This window comes from Taeniopygia guttata, chromosome 7 (assembly GCF_048771995.1).
Source record: "Taeniopygia guttata chromosome 7, bTaeGut7.mat, whole genome shotgun sequence".
Classification (NCBI taxonomy): Eukaryota; Metazoa; Chordata; class Aves; order Passeriformes; family Estrildidae; genus Taeniopygia; species Taeniopygia guttata.
The window spans coordinates 26,400,309-26,418,147 of NC_133032.1; the positions used below are offsets into that span (position 1 = coordinate 26,400,309).

Below are 17,839 nucleotides of genomic sequence, written 5' to 3' on the forward strand. Positions count from 1 at the left end.
GATATTCTGAATTCTAGAAGGTAATTCAAACCAGTCTAATCTTCAATTAAAACAAAGCAAAAAAAAAAAAAGTAGTACTATCATATGTTAGTATTGGAAATAAGTATTTTAGCTGGTCATATTTATTTATTGCTACTTGCTGAAACAGTTTGATTCAATTATGTGTATGCATGCTGGAAAATTAAGGTCAACAAAAGGGTCACCATTTGCAATTAATTATGATGTGCTAGCATTCACATATGGTACCAATATTTAGTTAACTAAAAAAGTCAGCTTAAATAGTTTCTTGCAATAAATCACGTCCTAGAAAATATGGAGCAAACATTAAGATAAAAAACATCTGCTCCTCTTAAAATGAATGGATGAAATCACTTGAACAGAATTTTTTTTTAATACCAAATTCATTTACAACTTTGACCAGATCAATAGATGCTTTGTACTGAATAGACCTAACTGTAATGCAGGAAAATATTTAAGTGAAGGAGAACTGAGCCTTCAGTGATCACTGATAATCCAAAATGCACCTCCAAAGTCCAACTTGCCTGTCAATTTAGGCTACCACCAGAAAAATTCTAGTCTCACAAACTTTGATTGTGAGCATCTTCCAAATTCATACACATCAATATCAGTGATTTTTCCAGAACCAAAGAAAAACTGCTGATTTACAAACTATGAGGGAACACCTTTGCCTTTCTGAAAATCCTCCCACAGAGGAACACATAATCAACAAGTGCTACAAGAACAGCTTTTCTCTGCCTTGTGAATTAAGACTGCAAATTCAGAATCTTTTTCTGATGCTACAAAACCTAAAGCCAAGAAAATTTGCAAAACTGGATGTAAGCAAAAAGTGGAATGAAGTCTAGTTTCAAAGGCAGCTTTGGTTTAAGTAGAAAAATGGACCAATGATATATTCTTTCCCCCTTGCAACATAAACCCAAACGAAATAATAAGCATACTAAAAACAACCCTTTTAATACATGTCTCTCCGCCCTTATAAGACAAATAATCTGAATTTGAGTATTTGTTGCAAACTGACAGCAAAGACCATGCTACCTGAAAAAATGTTTCTCCCAAGGTACAAATCTACTCATGAAGAATTACTGCAGAGTGCTGACAAGGTGATTTGTTAGTCCCATGACAATGTGTGTAACTTTGAACCTTTCCTACACCTTCAGGGTAGCTACTCCTGCCACTGTTATGGCACTTGGAGGGATTTTTCCCACTCCTACCTGAGCCTGATACGCAGGAAACATGAAGGCCAGAAACACATGCGAGCTGTATTAAGTAAGAGCTGAGTGACTGCAAGGAATGAAATCCTTTGCAAAGCAGGGGGGATATGTGATGCTGCCAGCATGAACATGCACGGAGCTTTCCTCCTCTATTATAACCTAAAGACCATAACATTTGACATTCCGGTTGTGTAATAAATGCTGGCTTGTTTTGAAAAGGCCATCCTGTGTCACTACAAGACATCTGGTGCTTGCACTACTCCCAAAAGGGATTTAAATTAATTTAGACCCGATGGAGGGGCCACGAGAGAAACAGGGATGTTGAAACCATGCACGCCCGTTGCACAAGGCAGGAGTTTATCACAGAAGGACGAAGGACTGGAGCCCAGGAAATGTGGGGTTGTGCCAGCAAGGAGGCATGAAGCAGAGCTGTGGCACTTGGCTGCCCTGATGTATTTACATTTGTCGTTACCTCTAGGTGGCCCAATTTATCCAGAGTACCTGGAGGCAAGACTTACGTTCTCTGCCACAAGTCCTTCTGGATTACTGCTCTGCAGGAAAAGTTGTCTGCGCATCTCTTCCTATTTGCTATTCTCTGACAAAAGTTTAACGTCATGAATGTGGAAAAGTAAACCAAAGCTAGTATCTATAGATACAACTAGTGGTGATTTCTTCATTTCCTTCAACAGCCATGGGATTCAATTCTACATATAAGGAAAATATATATACACTGTGTATAATATATTGCATTCAGTCCTACCTATAAGGAAAACTTGATTACCAGAGAGGTCTCCTTCCTGAACTAATGCAAAGTTAATCTGTAGGCACACTCTTTAACATAACAGTTGTACCAGGAAAGCAACCATGAAATCTCAAAAGCTAAAGCAGAGCAAATTAAAATTTTCTGAAACAGCTGGCAGAACCTTTTGTTTCATTTCATTAAAAGCATGAATATAATTGGAGTAGATTTCTACTATTACATTAATATTTCTGCTTACGCAGAGATGGACAAAACACTTTCTCACATGTATGGGTTTGTGACCATGGCATATTGCTTGCATAATAAACTTTCATTTGGGTAAACCAGAAGCTAGGTGAAAAGGTTTCAATTAACTCTGATGCAGCTAACATTCAGAACATTAAAATATTTCCTTTTCTTGCAGATGGATTTCAAAAGCTCAGTGACAATTCATTTTTGAAAAATACAGAATTTAGCTATTCAGATTGTAATCCAGGAAGAGACTTGGTCTTGTTTGAAACAGATTAAAATTTAGACTGTACTATAGTCTCTGAACCAGCAATGGAATAGCTGGTTAGGGGAAAAAGTAACTCCTTGTGTCATTTGACTAGGTTTTGCAAATACAACTCTGAGGTAGCCTAGGTTAGGATACAAATAAAATTTACAGGAATGGAATTTACCCAGTGTTCGAGTACCTAAAGTTCCTAAAAAACAATTCTAATTTTATACTAATAAATTTGAAAAATCTCTGAAGAACTCTACAGTGCCTCATCCATCACCGTGCTGGTTTTCAAGGACAGTGCGTTGAGAGTGATACTGTAAAGGCTGCCCTTAGAAGTTTGTAGGATTCAAACAGTTTCTTGCCTGTTATCTTAAGTAACTGTTCAGCAGAACTGTCCCCAGCTACTGCTGTCCCTAATCCAACTGCTGCACAGCACAGCACCAAAAGGAGTCATTCCAATCTGCAGTGCACAAATGCACACAGCAAAACACAACAACTCGGATGTGAAGCAGTACTGATTCTAATTTTGAGAAGTCAAAATTCATTATCTATTTTTTCATAAATAACTGGAACATTACAGTTTTTATAATTCATTACAAGTGACTCTTTGGTAGCTTCCAGATTCAGAAGCAAGACACAGCCCGAACTTACTTCTGTTTTTCCTCTTCATTCAAATTCTTCCACTGCTCTTCAATTGTCAGCAGGATGTCATTCATGCTGGTCTTTGGATTATCATCTATCAATTTTGGACGACACTCATGTGTGAAAAATTCAAATGCAGACTTTGGTTTCTTTATTATTTTGCTATTAATTAAGTCATAAGCTGTCACATGTCCAAATTTTTCACTTATCACATTTTTTTTCTTTATGCTTTGATTTGAGCTTTGTGGATCACTGCTTTTTTCACCAGTGTATTCATTTTGCTTATTAGTTGTCCCTCCAACTTCAGGAATCAAGATCTTAACAGGTTCCAGCTTGTCTCCCAGAATGTCTTTAAATGCACTTCCCATACTCCAACTATCAGCAGAGATTTCAGGTAAGTCCTTAGGGACTAAGATTTCCTCATTTTTATCTATTTTGTCAATATTATCAGAACTCAAAAGGTGCTCATTGGCTTTTTTAGACTCAGGATCCACAGCAACACTATTACTTTGAATATCAGCCATATTCTGTCCATTCTGTTCCTCCTCACGCAATAAATTTGAGGAACTGTCTGGAAAGGCATCACTCTTAGAAACCTCTCTTTTGTCCAAGCAACTGTGTACATTATCACCACTAAATGTCTGATGATTTAAGCAGATCTCTGTGTTTTTTCCTGCTTGACAGTTTTGCACATCACTGCTGAGTGAAAGGAATGAAGTATGAGCATGTAGCTCATCATTTCCAGATGGTCCCATTTCATTAACAGCCACATCTGTTTGGTCTGTTCTATGGACAAACATGTCTTCTGAGGTAACATCTGTTTTATTACTTTCACCAGGGACTGCAGCAGGTAGTGGCCCATACAGTGATTTCAACACATTTTCAACTGCAAGTAAGACAGATTCCTGGAAAAAAAAAAAAAAAAAAAAAAGAAAAAAAAAAAAAAAGAAAAGAAAATACACACACACAAGTGCACCTGAAAATGTAACTGTCAAATACCAAGAATATGGAACAATATGCAAAGTGCTCCTATTTGGAATAATTTTTAGACAAATCTCAGCAGATCATTGCATTTCAGTTGTTCACACATTCCAACAGATTCTGAATTGGCCACTTTCAGCTTCAAATATTTTGTGACATATATTCTGCTTCACTAGTTTACTCTGATATCACAAAGCCAATTAAATACTTTCTTTGTAACAGGGTTTTGACTTACTAAACCAGTATCATGTGAAGTTATTCCTACCTAATATGGAGTTAGAAGTTTACAGCCAAAACAGATGCACCAGCACCTGAATGTGCTTGTGTAGGTACTTTTATGGTGCATGTTTCCAATTCAACTTTGAACCAAGTGATGGAAACAAGCCAGATAAAAACCCAAACCCATAGTAAAAAGAAATAATTTTTAAAAAAAGAGAGAAAAGAAAGTCCAACCCTTTTTCTAATGCCAAAGGAAAACTAGATCAAATGTAAAAATGCCATATTAATTTTCATACAAGGGACCCTTAACAGGCAGGACATTTACAAGAGTACCACAGACAAATAAAAAAGTTTTTTATGAAGAAGAGGATTAATATACTGGGGGGACTACCTATGTTCACTTTAAATAAGCACATTAATAACCACCAATGCAATCTGTCTAATTTCTGTAGTGTTTAATTGATGTCATCAATAATATATGCACATAACGACAAAATAGTGCTTTGATGAGAAAAATCAACTCCTCTCCTGCCCACCCTCACCTCAGTGGTGGTGTTTAAATAGTGATTACTTGGTTTAAATATGAAGTTAAGCATGAGATGTACACAGGGCCACATACCATAATTCCACTTAGCTTCTCTCACAGTAAAGCCATCTGAAACCAAAGTGATACATGCGTATATCTGACAGCATTAAAATCTTTTAAATGAACTGGGAAGCTAATTTTGAAGAATCCCCCAGTTAGCCCGTTCAGTACTTTTTGATCAAAACAGTGCTCTGACAAAGGCAAGCTGTCATGTAACTAAAAAAAAACCCCAAAAACCCAGTGACAGTGTTTATGTTTGAACATTCTGGTAGTCCCAAGGCCTTATCATGCTTATATAAAGACTGACAACTCAGAAACAGAGCAAACCTTAATTACCTTATAATGCAGCAAAACTTGTGTTTTATCAGGTGTTATATTCACATCCACAGCAGAGGCAGGTACAGTAATACTCAAAAAGAAAACAGGATATGAACGAGTACATTCCTTTTGTGTCACCTGACTGTAGTATTGTCGAATTAACTAGAGATTGATTTAATAAAGAGACATCAGTAAAGGCAATAAAATAGACAAAAATGCACAGAAACAAAATGTGACGTTATAAAAGCATAATTGGTTTGCTGGTTTTGTTCGTTTTTCAAGTTAAAGAGATGCTTAAAAGGTCCTCATATTAATGTATGCCAGAATAATCACCAAAAGAGCAGTTCCTGGTTGTTTCCATGCCTTCATAGCATGGAGGTAAAAGTGATATATAGCCTATTTTCCACAGAGAGCACTGTATTTATACTTTGTAAGCTGAATCCCACCTTGAATCCAGATTTCCCTGCTCTCGTTAAGGAACCATCTCTGTCAGGGGATTCAAACTAAGCTTTGAACTCCCAGAAGAGCCAGGCACATCAAATAATGCATGGAGATGGATGACCCTTATTCAGCATTTAACATGCCAACGTAAGTTCAAGGTTTGCATATACATAGTTTTGCCTGCCAATTGAAAACTATTGTTGTGTCCACTTTAAAACCTGCTGGAGCACTTTGGCATGAGCATGATTTTCTTCCCTGGTGATGACAAGGATTAGGACAGCAAGGCTGCTGCAAGTGAAGTGCTGCAAGGTTCAGTAGTGAGAGAAACCCAAGAGTATCAAATTCTGCCTACACGATGCCTAGCTGTAGCCAATGCTGCTGCACTATCACTTTCATTTCTACCCAGTGCATACACAAATTCAAAGGGAAAGCATGGGTGTTTGCTTGATAAGCCCACAGCTGGAAGTGGACAAAATCAAAACTACTTGACAGAAGAACTCTCTTGCCAGAAACTACACAAAGTTCCCTTATGGGAAATTTCACATGTGATGTCCACAGACCAATAAAAAGAATCAACTATTCTGGTGTCTTGCACAGAGCATCTGAAATCAATTCTGTTAAACAGCCAAAAACACAACCTCCATCTCTGTGGTCTGACTGCAGCAAATGGAACAGAACTGAGGCACCAGAAGTGTCAGACTCATGGAAGGGCTTTCCGTTGTAAATGCTAGTATTTTCACCTGTAATACTCTAAACTATTGCATGGGGGAAAAAAAGTTGTAGATTTCTTAGGTGTCTCTGTCCTCAAAGAAATCACATTTCTATTCCTTGAATTAAAAGCTAGAGGATGTTACCTTCAGTATTTCCTTCTGAAGAACTGGACGATTGTTTATAAAAATGAAACTCCTTTCTGAACTTGAAAGGCTTGTCAAAGAAGTGTCTGACTCAGCTTTTGGGAGAAATCCAGAAAGATTTATCTGCAATGATAAAACAAATACAGTGAAGAAGTCTTTTAAAGTACCCAAAATGGTTTTTTTATAAAGGTTAGATAGTAAAACAAAATTGTATGGGAGTCCAAGTCATTCAAATGCAAGCACTGCTTCTTGACACTACAATATACAAAGATAAAGGCAGTCAGAGAAAAAAAAATAGGCTGAGAGAGATGGGCTTGTATCTATTTTGGTTGGTCAATTCATTGACATATTTCCCATTTGGACTGGCAGTTGCAGCGGGATGCTGCCCGGAGCTGAGGCTGTGGAGAGCCAGGCCAGCAGGCCCAGGTTTGCTGACTGTGGGGTTGCCAACCTAAGCCCTGTCCAAGCCAAAAGCACAGAGTGCTGCCCAACCTGGCCAGGGCAACAGTGAAACACCCCTACAGGGAAAGCCCAAAACACACAATCCCTCCTTTTCTGTGTTCAGAGCACCTTAAATAGCCTGTCACAGGGCATTTATTCAGGGCAACTAAATTTACCTACGCCACCTGTACCCAAATCATCTGACTCTCAAGAGTGCTGAGCACCCACGATTCACAGGCTGCAGCAGAACCTGTGAGCACTGCCAGGGAGCCTTGGAAACAGCACATGATTTGTGTACCTAACTTGAACTCCAAGTTTTAAGATTTTTCTGTTGAGATTCTTTAGCAGGTTTTTCAGGTCAAAATAAGGCTGATGACTTGTGCTGCTTGTCCCATCTCTTCCCCCTCTCCCTCACTAAGCAACTTTGAAACTGTTGGATGGATTTCAAATCAATCTGATAAAGAAGCAGAAATCACAAAGACGTATTTCCACAATTCCTGTGATAATTGACAGCTGTTTGGAGAGAACAGCCTCGAGATAATGACCTTACTAAAGAAAAGGCAATTGTAACTTTTTAAAAGCTAGGAACAGCAGCATGCAAGAACTGACATCCTGGGCAGCCCACATCCTGCCCCACACATTTCCCTCCTCCACCTTCCCAAACTAACAGGTGAAAAGAACAGAGACAGCATGAGGATTTTGGAGCTATGAGAAAGTCTGGAGAATATTCTGGTAGCAGGGTGGATCACTGAACACAGAAATGAGTCCTCATAAGCTCTGCTTTTGGCAGAACCCCTTGTATTTACTAAAATCCAAATTATCATGCATTTGAAATGGAATTTAAGATCCATGGGATTTGGCCTATCCTTCCCATTCATCTACGTCACGCAGCTATCTGCTCATGTGCTCCCTTATTCCCTCCTGACCTTGTACCAAGCATTCTGTGCTAAAGCTGGCGTGTTCTGGTCAGCAACCTCGCAAAGAACCAAACACCACTGGTCAAATTAAAGAGGTGTCAAGTATCTGTTGGATGATTATCAGAAAACAACAAGCAGCACTTCGAGATTTTATTCTGCAGCTTTAGCACATCCTCCCTCAATGTTCCTCCTCTGCGCTTCAAGCTCTTTTTCTAATTCACAAATATTTGTACAAGTCTTTCACTTCCAAAAATATTTTTATATACAGAAAACATTAAAGCAAAACTGAAAGTCTCTAAATAACTCATTTAACAAGTTACCAGGTTTAGAAATGGCTGACTGCTGTTACTATTTACAGCCATGTAGAACACTCATTAAAAGTTACCTACAATTTATAATACTAGTCTTAGTAGAATTTTCATATATGAAAACATATGAAGACAAAATTACAGAGACTGAAAAATATTAATGAAACTTTGATTTCACACTAGATAAACTGTTTTCAAAATTAATACTTTAATAAAAACCATATCTTCTAGATGCATTAAAATATATCTGTGAGAGGTGGACTCTCCTTTCTTTTATACTTATCTTTTTCCCAGTGGCACATGTAGCTGCTAAACTTAACCTTCACAGGAAAAGAAGACATTAGGGAAATTTCCTGTGTGAAAGTTTTCAGCCCAAATAAGTCTATACATTTACAAGACTGGGGATCTGAAAAGTTTAAAAAGTTGTGCCAGTTCTTTATTTTCTTGGTTTTCTTTTTATTTTACAAATAGCTCCTGAGTTTGCATGCTTCAAAGCTAATTTGAAATGTGCTCCTGTTTCATTCAGTGCCCATAATGGAGATGTTTTCAAGAATGCCAGTCTTTAAAATCCCTGGATCACCTGTTGAAGAAGTTTAAACCCTGCAATAAGGAACAGCAAGATTAGTTTTGTCTTCAGAATAGACTTTGCAGCAAAGGAGCATGAAACTACACAATGAAAAATAGGAGTTAAAAGAATTAAAGAGCTGCCCTCTGGTCTGTGTAGCAAATGAGAGACAGCCTGAATGGGAAGGAAAAAAAAATCACTGTATGCCTTGCCCTTAAATACCTGTTCCAATACCTGCACACAAGGGAGGAAAAATTATTACACAGGCAACTTAACTCTGTCACTCCATAGTGTTTGGCTGCCTAGTTTAGAAATGTCCATAGTTTCTGAACGTCAACATTATGCATGGATCACTTATACACCTATAAATGATGCACATGGTATTTTACACACTATTTAGAGACAGAGAGAGAGATGGAATGTTCCCCAACTTCTATTCAAGGAATATGGATGCCTCATGATATAGCAGAGAAGTAATGTGAGAACCTAAGTGCCTCCTCCAAGCTAGTCCCTTCTAAATACCCCCTTATCTTCCCTTTGGAGCCCCCTGCACTTGTCCTGGGGGCACACCCAAGCTACACTCAGGTAAGAATAGCTCTGGATGTTCAGTTCAGACATAAACAACTAAAACTTTGTAAAGTACAAGAAGTGACTTTGCTTTGCTCCCCCTCATTCTACTACAGGTATAAAAGCACTCTGGCAAACTCAAGACTTAAGTCTGAAGAATGCTATTAACATGCACATATAAACAGTGAGACCTTAAAGTCTGAGTAATATTATTAAGCACCATGCTGAATGCAGCATTGGTAAGTTGTGTCTAAGAACCATTGTGACTTTACAATGATTCATCTCATCCTGTCAAGGTTTATTACTACGTGATACAGGAAAATGCAGCTTAGAAGGTTCCAAGGTAGCAAGATTACCCTTCAGTAAAAATTTCTCCAACAAAAATGGAAGCAGAGTAAAAAAATTTTGAAAACATTAGACAAAGGAGGGTATCATAGGGAATCCCCTCATTTTCAGAAGGGGAAAAAGAAGCCAAGAACACAGAATTTTTTTGAAAACTAGAAGGTATTTAGTTGAAATACATGTTTGGTGGAAGTTTTGCATAACTTGCCCTTCTAAGTATGTGTTTCTTTCACCGCTCAGGTGCCCCCACTGAAATTGAGGGAATACTCTTTAGAGTAGAAGGCTAAGAGGCCACGAAGATGAGAACCATCTAAATGCTTAGATATTAATGAGAGCATAACCTGCCTGTGGGCCAGGATCCCAACTGAGACAGCTCTGAGCAATCAGCAATTCTGCATTTGTCATCACAACTGTTTTTACTGCCATTTGATCAGTGCCACATGAGTCCTGATGAGGTGATTCTTGGAGTGGACTTTCAATCACCAAACCAATTAATTTTACGGAGAGGACAGTAATAGAATCAAATGCATTAATCAGATGTCAATCTGGAGAGACACTTTCTTTTTCAAAATCTCCTTTCTGAGTATTTCTTTAGCTCTCTTAATGGACAGACCTGAAGTGAATTTGGGAGAAGGAAGTTTAAACTCACCTCAGGATATTCGCAGCAGTGTTGAAAAGGTACCATACTGCTCATAACGGCTGTTCCCAGAATTGACATACAGGCCATTTTGTGATCTGATACCCTGGTCTTCTGCCAAATAACAGCCTGAAACAAATGGCACAGAGTCAAATTTTTGACATTATATTTGTTGAACTCATGTCATGTCTATGAACATGCATATGCAACTGCACACACACTGTATATGTAACATTCCGTACCTTGACTCTTTGAAAATCACAAATTTCAGTGTTAACAGACTCGATATGGTACCTTTTGACATGTCTTCTCATATTGTATTACTTATTTACACACACAGCAATTGGAAAACTAAGCAAAGCTTGTATTCATGCATATTTTGTGGCTATTCTGGACTTCTGTACTTGATGGCAACTGCTAAAACCAAGTCAAGACAAATATTACTTCTCCTTTTAGATATACAGCAGTGGGATTTGTGCTTTTCCTGAGCAGTTAAAGTGAGGGTTTATGACAGGTCTCTCACAGGCTGATCAATATTTCAAGGTGGGCACTGCAATGCTTAAGCTACTTATACCAAATAGCTTGTTTCAGTCGAAATCAGGCTATTAGCTGACCCCATCCATAGCTCTCACCTAGATACTCTAGGTCTATGATAAGCCTGCCATTTAGAAAGAAAAGCAGTTTCTAAGGAGCTATACATTAGGAAAGCAATTAGTTGTCTAATGAAAACTTTTACAAGTCAGAAGGATGAAGGACCATCTGCTTTATTAGCTACATGTCTTGAAATATAGACTTAATAAATACAGTAAGGCAATATAAACTGCAACTTGCAACAGAAGTTACTTGTCAAGTCCACTTATGCATACAGAAGGTATTACTTACTTTGGGAGGTGAAATTTTGTCTATCACTAATGAGAAGTCCCATCCCAAATAGTCAAATTAAAATTCTGAATCTGCTGACTTTCTTTGCTGTGTATCAAGAACAAAAATGTTAGCCTTGGTTGGTTTTCTGCTTCTAGGCAACTGAGACTTTTATACTCAGGTCCACTTCATTTTTGCTACTGTTAGTTGCCTGAGTGTGTTCAATGTTTTCCTTTAAATACCAAAGGAAAGATAAAGCAGTATGTTGTATTTTAAACTGGAAGTTACAGTGCTGTTGAAATTTATACTTTTAGTAGGTACTAGGTGTCCAGTAAATTCAAAATGAGCTCACAGGATTCAAATACATGCTGTTAAGTGAAAGGATGGTGAGAGAGCAAAAAATATACAAGCACCCATCTCAAGAAATGCTATACATAGCCTTAAAATTCCACCTGTCCAGTGGAATATTTGCTGGCCTTCAGGGGTGAATTCCACATAAGAACACAGTTCTTCTGGAACATGATATTCCCTTCCTACAGGACAGGTGGAACTGTAAAGCTTTGAGACTGTTGACCCTAAACTATTACCCAAATCTTTAATTTTCCAGTTCCACTACATTCTGCAGCATTTGTGAAGTGAGGCTTTTTAGTCCTGCCTGAATGCAATTCATCTCTACAGAGCAGCCTGGCAGCCCTCTGCACATGCTGGATCACAGCTTGGTTATTCTACAGTGGGGTGAACCCTTCAAACATAAAACACAATTTACATTGGTGGGGGACAGTGAACAGAAAAAGGGGAGAAGGAGAAATGAGTAAAGAGAGCCACGGCTCGGGTGTTCACAGCTCTGGCAGGGAGTCCCCCGGTGCTCCAGAGCAGGCAGAGGTGAAGGACAGCCCAGGGCTGCCTCAGCCTCTCTCCTCTACACCTGCTCTAAGCCTCCTCAAAGACATTCTGGAGTGATGAAAGAATCTGTCCTCTTCTTTATAGCTCCTCTTATAAAACATATCCTGTACTGCTTCTATTTTAAAACTGTTTACTTAAAATGGAAACAGAAAGTGCCAAGTGATTTTTTCTTTACTGGATGTATTTTAAATTAAATCCATGTGACCAAACTGAGAAAGACACTTGTTACATGACTAATATAAACATCATGCTGTTTATTTTCGAGTATCCTAGTGTGATGCTGCAGGTACAGATATAAATCTTAGCTGCTGATTAATGCAAGGTTATTACACCACTTGACCTGCTAGAATGGCTGATACTCAGAACTTTGAAAAAAATCACTTGAGTAAGGTGGTTTTAACAAAGCTGTGGAAAATAAGAACTTATTAAATGCAAACTTGCTAAAAGGAGATACTGTAATAGGTTCAGATTAGTTTTTTTAATAGTCATATACTCACCAGATGCTCAGTACTACAGACAGAATTTTACGAAATAGTTACCACTGCAGGTTGATTTACAGCCACAAACTAAAGAGGCCATGCAACTCCTAAATTTCTATACTATATAAAGACAGAATAGAAGTTAATACATCAATTTCTAGCCCTGACTGCACATTATGAAGCAACAACATTGGAAGGGCTGGTAATTTACATAAAATTATTTTTCTAGATTCTCCGGATGTATCAACAGGCATTAAAAATATCAGAGAAACAATGCCTGTTCCATTTCATTTATTTTGGAAAGTGTTGCCATGAGGTTCCTGCATTACCCTATTTTTTTAACCTTGCTTATACCCTTTAGTTTAGCTAAAAATACACCCCTCTCACACACCCCCCATATTTTTTTCTGGGTCATATAAAGCGGGTGTCTAGGATGAGCCAAGGAAGAATCTGACTCTAGTCAGTATGATGACGCTGCAGAAACAGCCTGCTCAAAGATATATTATTACATATGGCCCATCTTAGATTCTGCAAGAGCTAGCCAAATATATTCCACCTCTCTGTTTCATTGAAGGGGATTGCACGATCCAGATCTTACAAAATGTCCTAACATATATAAAATCTATTGCACATATGCAATATGTGTGTGTCAGTGTGTGTGCACCTATTTCTCCACTCCATGCAGCCCTAAGACACAGGCATACTTTTGTGGAGCATGACAATGTACACTCCAAGATAAATGATTGTATGACTCCATGCATACACGGACTAGGCATCTGTTATTTCAGGATGAATACATATAGTGCAGGAGGATTCCTTGAAAAATATGTGAAGTGCAGAAAAAGAGTGTGCAACCTCTTCCCACTGAGGACCCTGCTATACAACACTAGAGAGAATTAAGAGTTGCTCAGTATTTGTTTCTTCAAAGACCCCAAAGAAGAACAGAGAGAGGAAAAAAAGCAGTTGCTCTGCATCCCTAACTATCCTTCATATTTTAGAATTTCTACCAGCAGCTACAGTGATTGCAATCCCAGATAAAAGGAGAATCTTAATTAGAGCTGGGACTGGATGCTGTTTCCAACTGTGGCTACTTCAGCACAATTATGGTGCAACGAGTTACACCAACTCATTCCATTTACCTTATTACTACATAATGGCAGTGCACTTAAAGTAGACTTTTAGTACTCAAACTCCACCAATTTTCTTTATTTATTTCATGACATGCTATTCACCCTATAATAAGGTCTGGGGGTGTAAAAGTCTAGTTGAGCAAGCAGTTGTACATGAACTGCAGACTGGTAACATAACTTGAGTTAGCTCTTTAGAGGAGAACTGCATTTCAGAGTCTCTCTCTAGTTTTGTGCTACACGTTTCAAAAATCTTTTCACTCTGGCATCTGAGATCTCACTGCAGATAACTCTTTGGGCCAGTACATTCCTTAGCTTCTTGACTTAAAACCTAATAGCTTATTAGGCTTCAACTGGAAGCATTGCTGCCTACCTGTTATGAGAGTACCCAAAGAGGAACAAAACTAGGCAGCAATATCCCAAGATTGAATTGAGCCCAAGGGAAACAAAACCACATCATACAATACTATGCCTATAACCTCTTCATCTTCATGATGCACAGCTCCAAGGGCTCCAGCACATTCTCTGCAGTGGAAGAAAATCCATCTGCTAAGATCAAAACTGATCAATATGAAGTCCTCTCCACATTCTTAAGAATGCCAGCCTTGAAAAGTGCTGCTATTTTTCAGCTCCATGTCTTAACTGGTGTACTGTTTTAAAACCAGTGGCAAGTTACCTTACTAAAAGGGAACCCTTACATAAACTGCGCTTGAAAACAGAAATCACAAACATTTTTCAATTTAGCTTACAAAAAAATTAAACAACTAATCAATTCTTTTCCTAGATATTTTATACTCATCCCCAATGAATCAGTTGCCCCCTCCATTTCATATGTGATGCTGGGACAATTCCAGTGGAGAAATGCAGTACAGAAACTCAAGGCACCATTCTTCCCCTCATCAGAAGCAGCAGCTACATACCTGTCTACCCCATGGCATCACATATTAGAGCTATGACGGGGATTTGCTGAAAGACAGTCATGTTCCACAGCACTGTTCATTCTACAAATTCCAGTGTATTCTTCACTCAAATTTCACTTTCATGACATGAGAGTATCCTCTCAACAGAAGGACTTTCTTGAGCATGACACAGTGGCAAAATGCTTGGATTTGGGAGTTAGGAGGTAAGTTAGGAAAGGAGCTAATAGATATTACAAGGAGCCAAGGATCATCTGGTAACACCTGTCTTCAAAGCCTTTCAAGAATTCCAAAGACTATTGAGACTTATATGCTTTTTGATTGCTTTAATCACACATGTTCAGCCACAAGTGTTCAGAGAACCTGATCTTCTCTTATGACCAGGTGACCCACCTAGTGGATAAGGGGAAGGCTGTGGATGTAACCTTAACTTCAGAAAAGTCCTGTCTCTCACAGCATTCTCATGGAGAAACTGAAAGCCCATGGCTTAGACACTCTTTTTGGATGCACTCTGTCTGGATGGCCAGGCCCAGAGAGTGGTGGTGAATGGAATGAGATGCAGTTGGCAAATGGTCACTACTGGTGTTCTCCAGGGCTCAGAATCATGGCCAGACCTGTTTAACATCTTTTCCAATGATCTGGAGAAGGGGACTGAGTGCACCCTCAGCCAGTTTGCAGGCAACATCAAATTGGGTGGCAGTGTTGATCTGCTGGAGAGCAGGAAGGCTCTGCAGAGGGATCTGGACAGGCTGAATTGATGGGCCAAGGCCAATGGTGTGAAGCCCAAGATGAAGTGCCAGGTCCTGAACTTGGATCACAACCCCCTGCAGCACTACAGGCTGGGGGAAGAGAGGCTGTTAAGGTGCCCACTGGAAAAGGACCGGGGGGTGCTGGTTGACTGCAGCTGAGCATGGGCCAGTGCGTGGCCAAGAAGACCAATGACATCCTGCCCTCCATCAGGAATAGTGTAGCCAGCAGGACCAGGGCGGTGATTGCCCTTCTGTACTCAGCACTGGTGAGGCAACACCCCAAGCCCTGTGTGCAGTCTTGGGCCCTCACTACAAAAAAGACATGGAGGTGCTGGAGTGTGTCCAGAAAAGGACAATGAAGCTAGAACACAAGTGTGATGAGGAGAGCCTGAGGGAGCTGAAGATGTTTAGCCTGGAGAAAAGGAGGTTCAGAGGCAATCTTATTGCTCACTACCTCACAGGAGGTCATAGTCAGGTAGGGGTCAGGCTCTTTTCCCAGGCAAGCAGCAACAGGACAAGGGGAAATGGTCTCAAGGTGCACCAGGGAGGTCCAGGTTAGGTGTTAGGAAAAATTTCTTCACTGCATGAATGGTTAGGTATTGGAACAGGTTCCCCTGGGAAGTGGTGGAGTCACCATCCCTGGAGTGTTCAAACACTGAGCAGATTTCACTATGGCACTTCACAATATGGCTTAGTGGACATGGTGGTATTTTGTCAAAGGTTGGACCTGATGCTCTTGGAGGTCTTTTCCAACCTTAATGATTCTCAGATTCTATGAAAAGGTTCTTTCCCCAGAGGGTGGTTGGGCACTGAAACAGAGTCCCCACGCCTGTGGTCACAGCACCAAGCATGACAGAGTTCTGGAAGCATTTGGACAACACTCTCAGGCACATGGTAGGATTCTTGGGGCATCCTATGCAGGGCCAGCAGTTGGACTCAATGATCCCTGTGGGTCCCTTCCAACTCAAGATATTCTAAGATTCTATTGAATTCCACTTCCATTGCAGGAGGCATAATAAATAAATAAAGCCTCCTAAGCAATCAAATTACTGTCAAAACCCAGTTTCCAATCCAAAACTGTGATTCAGAAACTGTACAACATCACAGTGAATTCTATTTAAATAAAGAGAGGTTTAAAAGCGTTTTGTAAAACAGCAGTTAACAAAAATAACATATATAACAGTGACAAAGTACATTGCTAAAGAAGAGGGAAAAGTCCCATGTGGCTTTGGAAACATCCTTTTTTCCACTTACCTTTTTAATACGACAGCGTGAGTGCAAAAGTCTTGCAAAGGCACATCTCACATTCTATAACACACTGCATATGTGAAACAGTAATTGTTTTGAGATTTTTGACATATACTGTGCTGTCATTTGTAAAAAGTGATGGATGAGAAACTGGAAACCTCAAGGAATTAGTAATAGGATATAAAGCATTTCACCTCTGGGTCACCAGTTCAAATTCAACCAGGTTGGTAGTGACCAAAAGTAGTTACCATCTGGCAGCTGTTCTCTGGCTGATGTAAATTGAGTTGAGGGTCTCAGCGCATTTCCTAGTGGACAGGTGTCCTCAGCACAAAAAAACACCATAATTAACTCTCTGTTTGGCTTGCTCAGCAAAGCCACTGAACAACGAATAGAAGAATGAGCTGTATTCCAGGTTAGAATGGAAGCATGTTGGCTGCAGAGCACTGCAGATTCTTAATTATAATTCCTCTTTATATTTTAAGACACACACAGATTAGGGAGGGATTTCATTCATCATCATTATATTAAACAGAGTAGCATTTCCAACTCAAGATAGAGTTTATGAGCTGCTATTTCTGCTCAATTCAGATTTCCTTTCAACATGAAGCTACAGCAGAGTTTGGAAGCACAATGAATGAATGTTAAGCATACGGATATTATTAAAAATAGTAAATTTACCTTAACAAACTCAATCTCAAATGATCCACACTTATTACAGAGGATAGGGACACAGGAAAAACTCCTGGATTTGGATTATTTCATACAAACATATTGGTTAGGATTATGCAACTTTGGAAAATAGAGGAGACTTACTGTAAAGAAAACAAAGATGTCATCCTTTAAGTCAACATCACCAATGAAAGAGATTTTGGAGAAGACTACTACCCACACTTTATTACAAGACTTTTTAAATGGACTTTGCACTCAAAAGTTTGACTCGTGACTCTCTTAAGAAACAAACAAGAAACAGTTTTAGGCAGAACTGCATGTGGCCAAGCTTCAAATGTTATGTGTGAAAAACACTGGAAAAAAAATTCACTTATGCCAAGTTTTCCTCAATAGGAACTGGAAAATTTACTGAGCCTACTTCTGGATCATCCATACTTTGCACAAGACATGGGACCAGTTGTGCACAGTATGACCTGCTGATAGGCACCATCTAAACCATCTGTTGCTGAAATTTTTTTGGCTCTACAATATCTAATATTGTTAAAATAGGTATAGTTTCTGGATGTCCTTGCTCATTTTGGCATTTGTGGAATAAAGG

The 17,839-nt window shown here is 39.2% G+C and overlaps 1 protein-coding gene across 4 annotated transcripts in view; it reads right to left on the minus strand.

The window, feature by feature from the left end:
- The window catches only part of PMS1 (PMS1 homolog 1, mismatch repair system component), a 44,413-nt gene that overhangs the window by 12,839 nt on the left and 13,735 nt on the right, over positions 1–17,839 (minus strand). For all 4 annotated transcript variants that reach the window (XM_030277850.4, XM_041717682.2, XM_030277849.4 and 1 more), the window contains exons 6-9: positions 10,301–10,417; positions 6,512–6,634; positions 5,235–5,378; positions 3,122–4,017 (exon numbers count right to left, since the gene is read on the minus strand). In XM_030277850.4, the coding sequence (XP_030133710.3) occupies positions 3,122–4,017; positions 5,235–5,378; positions 6,512–6,634; positions 10,301–10,417 (1,280 nt within the window). The remainder of the gene's footprint in view (positions 1–3,121; positions 4,018–5,234; positions 5,379–6,511; positions 6,635–10,300; positions 10,418–17,839) is intronic.